The sequence below is a fragment of the Gadus chalcogrammus genome, chromosome 22 (assembly GCF_026213295.1).
Source record: "Gadus chalcogrammus isolate NIFS_2021 chromosome 22, NIFS_Gcha_1.0, whole genome shotgun sequence".
Classification (NCBI taxonomy): Eukaryota; Metazoa; Chordata; class Actinopteri; order Gadiformes; family Gadidae; genus Gadus; species Gadus chalcogrammus.
This window is the reverse complement of record NC_079433.1, coordinates 2348226-2356013: the sequence shown is the minus strand read 5'-3', so window position 1 is coordinate 2356013 and position 7788 is coordinate 2348226. Positions and strand designations below refer to the sequence as shown.

General features: G+C 48.3%; 1 protein-coding gene across 1 annotated transcript; it reads left to right on the top strand.

The window, feature by feature from the left end:
• Nucleotides 1-902: 902 nt before the first annotated feature.
• Nucleotides 903-5893, top strand: LOC130376167 (formyl peptide receptor 2-like). Its single transcript, XM_056583386.1, has 3 exons — nt 903-1042; nt 3082-3255; nt 4985-5893. Exons 2-3 carry the CDS (start codon nt 3097-3099, stop codon nt 5891-5893), a joined length of 1068 nt encoding a protein of 355 aa, XP_056439361.1. The 5' UTR covers nt 903-1042; nt 3082-3096.
• Nucleotides 5894-7788: the final 1895 nt, after the last annotated feature.

The window sequence follows — 7788 nt, the reverse complement described above, 5'->3', positions numbered from 1 at the left end:
TCGAAAATATCTGTTTTAGTGTTCGTAGGTTAAATTAAATGTTTTTTATATCTTAAAAAAAATCTGTTGCAAAGAGAAGGCGTGCAGGATCAATATCCTAATTGAAATAGGCCTAGTTAGTCGGCGAACGCCGACACATTTTCCTATTGTAAATTGACATGAGATATTGTAAACGTTCACAATCCTGCTCTGTGCTCTGTGATATTTAATTTAATCATAATTTAGATTAAGAGCCTCTGAGCCAGGCTACGTAAACCTAACCCTAACCTGAAAATTGAACCACATGATTTTTGACTTTTGAGGAACTTCAATGGGGAATAAAAAGCAACAAGTACATGAATGTGAGGCAATGTTGTAAAACACTTTGGGTGGCCAATGGCTAGAAAAAGTGCTATATAAATGCAGTCCATTTACATTTACATTTTATAGGGATAAACATTAACACATTTCTTCCACGGGGGATTGATAAAGTTGTATCTATTGAAGAGAAAGAAAACCTTGTTGCATTGGCCTACTGAATGCCAGAGGTACAATGGACAGAATGCCACATAAATATATAATTATGTTATCTGGAAGCCGTTTGTGGACAGGAAGTCATGTGGCTTCTGAGGTTATCAGAACAAGCCTGACACTCAATTGGCCGGCGATCCGCCAATGAGACATCAGAATCAAAAGTATGATGTAATCTGGTAAAAATGTATGGAAATAGATCTAGATAAAGTGATAAATACCTTGTTGAAGAGCGGCCCAGAGCACAGAGAGAGAGAGACAGAGAGACAGACAGACGGACAGACGGACGGACAGACGGACGGACGGACAAACGGACGGACGGACGGACAGACAGACGGACGGACAGACAGACAGAGACAGAGACAGAGACAGAGACAGAGAGAGTTATCCAGAATTGGGGTCAGTCCGTGGTCTGACCGCCTGCAGAAGGAGAAGGATCAGACGTGTGACAGTTCCACCGTGTGACTCTGGCTCCAGGTACTCTGAGGGACAGACGTGTGGCTCCTGAGGACGGACGGACTCACAGCAGAAGGTAGGTCCTGGCCTCCTCATGGTCCACGAGGGACGGGGAGCCAGTGTGTTTACCTACGTTGTTTATTTTGGAATGTGGTTGTTTGTTTACCCATGTAGTTATTTACCAATGGTAGTTGTTTGTTTACCCATGTTGTTGTTTGCCCATGTTATTTGTTTACTCATGTTGTTGTTTACCCATGTTGTTTACCCATGCTGTTGTTTACACCTGTTGTTTGTTTATTCATGTTATTGTTTGTTTACCCATGTTGTTGTTTACCCATGTTGTTCTTCTATGTTCCGCTCTATAACCTGTTCTTTTAACATGATGTCTCTTCTATGTTCTGTAACCTGTTCTATTAACATGATGTCTCTTCTATATTCTGTAACCTGTTCTATTAACATGATGTCTCTTCTATGTTCTGTAACCTGTTCTATTAACATGATGTCTCTTCTATGTTCTGTAACCTGTTCTATTAACATGATGTCTCTTCTATGTTCTGTAACCTGTTCTATTAACATGATGTCTCTTCTATGTTCTGTAACCTGTTCTATTAACATGATGTCTCTTCTATGTTCTATAACCTGTTATATTAACATGATGTCTCTTCTATGTTCTGTAACCTGTTCTATTAACATGATGTCTCTTCTATGTTCTGTAACCTGTTCTATTGATATGATGTCTCTTCTATGCGCTTGTCATCAGGTTCCTCAGAAATACCTTAGGGGACTTATTCATCCTGTTTCCAGTAGCACATGTACACACAAGTGGTCATACACACACACACACACAGAGCCAACCGCACACACACAAACGACCACACACACAAAGATATATACGTATTCACTCTCACACACCCAACCACATGAATAAACTCACAAACATTCAGTCTGTCTCCCAGCCTCTAGCTCTCTCCCTTTTTTATCTCTCTTCTGCAGGCGGTCAGCCCATAGACTGGATTAACTTTGTCTGTCTGTCTCTCTGTCTCTGTCTCTGTCTCTCTCTCTCTCTCTCTCTCTCTCTCTCTCTCTCTCTCTCTCTCTCTCTCTCTCTCTCTCTCTCTCTCTCTCTCTCTCTCTGTCTGTCTGTCTGTCTGTCTGTCTGTCTGTCTGTCTGTCTGTCTGTCTGTCTGTCTGTCTGTCTGTCTGTCTGTCTGTCTGTCTGTCTCTCTCTCTCTCTCTCTCTATTAGAAGTTGGGGTGATTGGACTCTATTCTGACTTTTTGACTCAAGTATCACATGACATGACCTTATTTTTATATTTTCCACGCCGTCTTTTTCGTCTGTCTTTTATTTTGAACCCAAGAAAGCGATAGCTGACCCACTGGTCAACGACCCCAGAGACTTTGTGTGTAACGCTCAATCATTTGAAGTTTCTTAAATGTACCCTCATTTATCATGGCGTCTACATTTTTAGGACCTTTATCTTGTTATATTTCAGTGGATATGTTTTTTTGACTTATTCTGTTTTTAAATCGATTCTCTTTAAATCTACCGTTGACATTTCTGCTCACACCGGAATGTACAGTCCTGGATTCAAGAAGTCATGTTTTATCTTACATTCTACTTCTTCTTCCTCTACATTCTTTCTACCTCTTCACATGTGCTCCCCCTTTATCTTCCTTCTTTCCCGCTCACTCTCTCTCTCTCTCTCTCTCTCTCTCTCTCTCTCTCTCTCTCTCTCTCTCTCTCTCTCTCTCTCTCTCTCTCTCTCTCTCTCTCTCTCTCTCTCTCTCTCTCTCTCTCTCTCCCTCCCCCCTTTCTCTCCCTTTCCTCTCTCTCTCTCTTTCTCCCCCTCTCTCTCTTTGTCTCTCTCTCTATCCCCCCCTTCTCTCCCTTTCCTCTGTCTCTGTCTCCCTCTCTCTCTCTCCCTTTCCTCTCTCTGTCACCGTCTCTCTCCCTCCCCCCCTTTTCTCTCTCTCTCTCTCCCTCCCCCTTTCTCTCCCTTTCCTCTCTCTCTCTCTCTTTCTCCCCCCGCCCTCTCTCTCTCCCCCCCTTCTCTCCCTTTCCTCTCCCTCTGTCTCTGTCTCCCTCTCTCCCCCCCCTCTCTCTCTCTCCCAGCCCTCTCTCTCTCCCATGTCTCTGAACGTGTCCTCCCCCCCCCTGGTGGTGAGGGGCGGTATGGACGTGGACTCGGTCCTGAACTGGGTGTCCGTGGTCTTCGACCTGCTGACCGTGGGTCTGGGCCTGACTGGGAACGCCCTGGTCATCTGGGTGGCCGGCTTCAAGCTCAAGGTCTGCATCCTGTCCTCACCTTACCTTACCTTACCGTACCTTACCGTACCTTACCTTACCTTACTGTACCTTACCTAATCGTCCCTCACCTTACCTTACCTTACCTTACCTTACCTCACCTTACCGTACCTTAACTTACCTTATCTCACCTCACCTTACCTTGTCCTACTTTACCTTACCTTAACACACCTCGAGGTCTTTCTATTTACCATACCTTACCTCACCTTATCTTACCTTACCTCGGCTCACGATTAGCATGCTAACTCTGGCTACCTGCGCGTTGATTGTTCGTAGTTGTTCATCATCACCATGCTAACCCTCACTACGCGCGTTGTTTTTTTGTTGTTGTTCATCATCACCATGCTAACCCTCACTACGCACGTTGTTTTTTTGTTGTTGTTCATCATCACCATGCTAACCCTCACTACGCACGTTGTTTTTTTGTTGTTGTTTATCATCACCATGCTAACCCTGGCTCCGCGAGCGTTGATTGTTTGTTGTTGTTGTTTATAATCACCATGCAAACCCTCATTACGCGCTAGTTGATTGTTTGTTGTTGTTGTTTATGCTCACCCTGCTACCCCTCACTACGCGCTGTGGCAACCCCGATCGTCGGCGTAGTTGGGCAGGATGAAGTAGGCTATAGGTCTTTTTACACTGCCAAGCCGGTTCGGTCGCAGCTTGGCACGCCCGGCGATTTCACCTTCTTATCTCGAGTTTCCTGTGTTCAACCGAGGGGGTCGAATCCCCCGTTCATCACGGCGCGGGCTTTCTTGGTTCACTGGAGAAGGCGGGGCTGCGCACGGAGTCTCTGACCTCTTTAGAATAATTTGTATTATTGCATACTCCCGAATGTTTTAATTTTGCATGCAATCACTACACTCAGACAGTTCACGTCTGAGTGTAGACTACAAACGCGATAAACTATGGTCAGGGATGTTCGTTACTGAGAACTTCTTCACAGCCTCACCGAAGCGCCTACCGTGCATAATGCAAACAATCGCAACAAAAAACGCCTGCAGAAATTCTCCGACACCCACCGGTCTCAGCATGATGCATGTCTACAGTAGCCTATGTCTTCTGTCATTGATCAATATGAGGACATTTTAACCACGATGGTTGAATAAAAATCAGAGGGAGACAGCAAGTGCAGCTCCAAAGGAACCTCCCACACAAGAGCAATGGAATCATTCGATTTATTATATGCCTTGTGACGTGGCGTTTGATCGGTACATTTCGGCTGCACATGTATTTTTGGAATTTTGAATTGCTGCCATAAATTATGTGGTTCACTTCTAACATGTCTCTATCATTGCTGTATAAATCTAATAGTAGTCAATGAATAATATATCGGCGGTAAATAAAACCAACCATCCAATACACGGAATATCCGCTGGTGACGCCACTGAGGCTATAGTAGGCTAACGTACTCTTAGCTTCCTACGAGTACCCTGGAGTCCTCGCTAGCTGCGAGCGCTTTCACGATGTTCGTTACCAAACATGCTTTCGGGTAAAGGTGTGAAAACTGTACGATGCTCGTACGACGCACTTCACGATCCACTCAGGCTAACGATGCTTTCGGGAAACGGTACCCTGGCTCCTCGAGCGTTGATTGCTTGTTGTTGTTGTTTATGATCACCATGCTAACCCTCACTACGCGCACGTTGATGGTTTGTTGTTGTTGTATATGGTCACCATGCTAACCCTGGCTCTGCGGGCCGCCCCCCAGCCGAACGTGACCAACGTGTGGCTGGTGAACCTGGCGGCGGCTGACCTGGTCTTCTGTCTGTCCCGGGTTCTGTCGCTGCTCAAGAAGCTCTACTTCGCCGGCTGGCCCTTCGGCGTCTTCCTCTGCAAGTTCAGCGGCTTCTTCAAGTACGCCAACATGTTCTGCTCCGTCTTCCTGCTGGCCGCCATCAGCCTGGACCGCGTCCTGTGCGTGTGGCGCCCCGTCTTCACGCGCCGGCACCGCACATTGCGCGTTGCCCGGGTCGTTGCAGCGCTGGTGTGGGCGGCGGCCGTGGCCTTCAGCGCCCCCTACTTTGCATACCGCCAGGTGTACCTGGACAAGCGCAACGAGACCAAGTGCTCGCTGAAGGTGAAGGAGGCGTCCGCCGGTGACAACACGGCCAAGCTGGTGCTGTACTCCATCCGCTTCCTGTGTGGCTTCCTATTGCCTTTCATGGTCATCCTGGCGTGCTACGTGCTGGCCGGCGTAGGCATCCGACGCCGGCGCCTCTCGGGGAAGTCCCGCACGCTGCGTATCCTGGCCTCGCTGGTGGCGGCCTTCTTCCTCTGCTGGGCGCCCTACCACTGCCTCCTGCTGGCCAAGATGGTGAATGGCAAGTCGGTGGCGCTGGACATTAGCCTGACGCTGGCCAAGGGCCTGGCCTACCTCAACAGCTGCGTCAACCCGCTGCTGTACTTCTGCATGGGCCTGGAGGTGCGGGGCTGCGTGCGGAAGGGCCTGGCGGCGGCGTGCGCACGGGGACTGGCGGGCGACGATGGCGACGGGCCTAGCAGCCGGTCCTCGCAGCGCACCGTGGACAACCGCGGCGGCTCCGGCACCGTGAGGCTGAACGCCGCCGCCGCCGCCCAGAGCAAACGCAGGGGGGGTTTGACAGGGGGCGGGGTCTGACAGGAGGCGGGGGAGGGGTCTGACAGGGGGAGGGGTCTGAGAGGGGGAGGGGTCTGACAGGGGGAGGGGTCTGACAGCTCGTGTCCAGAGCTTAACTTCGGAAACCCAGTGCAAAAAAAATCTGAGGTTTTCTTCAAACATGATCGTCCTGTCAGCAAGCGTCACAACAGGATGTACAGTTAAAACAACAGCCCCGGGAATTCCTGTGTTATTTTTGGATGTCCGGAACAAATCTTTAAGCAAGAACAGTGCCAATGTGCCAAAGCGCAGTATTCTTTAGCTATAGCAACAGGTTCATATCGCTGTGTACTGCTTCCTTAATAATTCTTTATCCACTCTGTGTACTTATTGTGTTTGCAGTGGCTGTGTTGCCATGGTAATGGTCAGGTATCTGGGGGTATTGTTGGTAGGGCTATGTTTCCATGGTGATGTCAGGTATCTGGGGGTATTGTTGGTAGGGCTGTGTTTCCATGGTCATGTCAGGTATCTGGGGGTATTGTTGGTAGGGCTGTGTTTCCATGGTAATGTCAGGTATCTGGGGGTATTGTTGGTAGGGCTGTGTTTCCATGGTAATGTCAGGTATCTGGGGGTATTGTTGGTAGGGCTGTGTTTCCATGGTGATGTCAGGTATCTAGGGGCATGATGCCATCCTGCTGCTGTTTCCCTCGATCAAAGCCCTCCTTTTGGTCTGTGCCAAAATAGTAGAACAACAACAAGTGTTGAGTTTCCGGAGTGTTCCTTGGGTTTCGGTATCACTGAGGGTTTGGTGAGGAGTATGAGGCGGTGTGGTGGATGTGCTTCTGGGGCCTCAGACCACACGCTGGCTGAGGCTCTGGTCCAGGGGGAACCATGCATGGGAAGTGACTGAGAACAGGAAGTGAAGCCTCTCTCTCTGTCTGGACCCCCCAGGCTTAAACCCCCACACATGACCTCTCTCATTACAGCGCTCCAACTGCCCCTCCAAGGGTGGGTAAGATGCAGCAGGCCTATAAGATTGTGTAACCTCTGCTAACATCAGTGTCACCACAGTCCCGCTCCAGTGACTGATTAGAATCAATTTAGGGAACTTTGTTGACGCATTAAAATCCAAACTTAAACCCATTTCTTGACTCTCATTTGCTGGCCTCAAGTGAATACAGCGACCTGTTCGTACATTGGTTCCATGACGTACCGGATGCAGAAATATTCTTGTTTTTTAGCATTGTTAGCATTGGAACATCATAAGCGAGAGGTCTGAGCGATAGTATGTGTTTTTACTATGTTTTTTTTTTTTTCTCTCTCTCTAAATTCCCTCCAAAAAGGCCGGCCAATGGGCTACAGAGGGCTAGCAGTGTGTGGCCAGCATCGACACATATTATTGGTCCATGTTTGTCATTGTCAATCAATCATGGGCTGACGGGCTCAGAGAGCCCTGACAGTGCTGTCAATCGCAACACAAACCAGGGTGGGCGGGACCTCATGGCATGGGCCGGAGTCGCGGGAGTCGGGACGGAGCTGAACATGGATAAACGTAAGAAACGCCCGGGTGGCGCTGAAAAACTGCGTCTTTAAAAGCTGAAGTCTCTGGAGGTGGAAGCTGCTAAATGTTCAAAATTGACAGACCTTGGTGCCGGGGTCAACACCCCAGCAGGTGCTGCTGCGCCGAGAGACGAGCGAGTGGAGGCGTCATGCTAAGTAACGTTAGCCTGGGGCTAGCTAGGCTGCATTTTTAGACATTTCCAAAATAAAATAGAAAACGTTTTTACATTGAATGCGATGTGACCTAATTAACTGAGTACTTGTGACAACGTATTAGCCCAGAGTTGAAGGACTGTGACTGTTGGTAGTTGTGGTTGATTTTGTTTGAATATGCCGAATTGTGATATTATGGGTTATTATTGTTCAGATGATTTAGC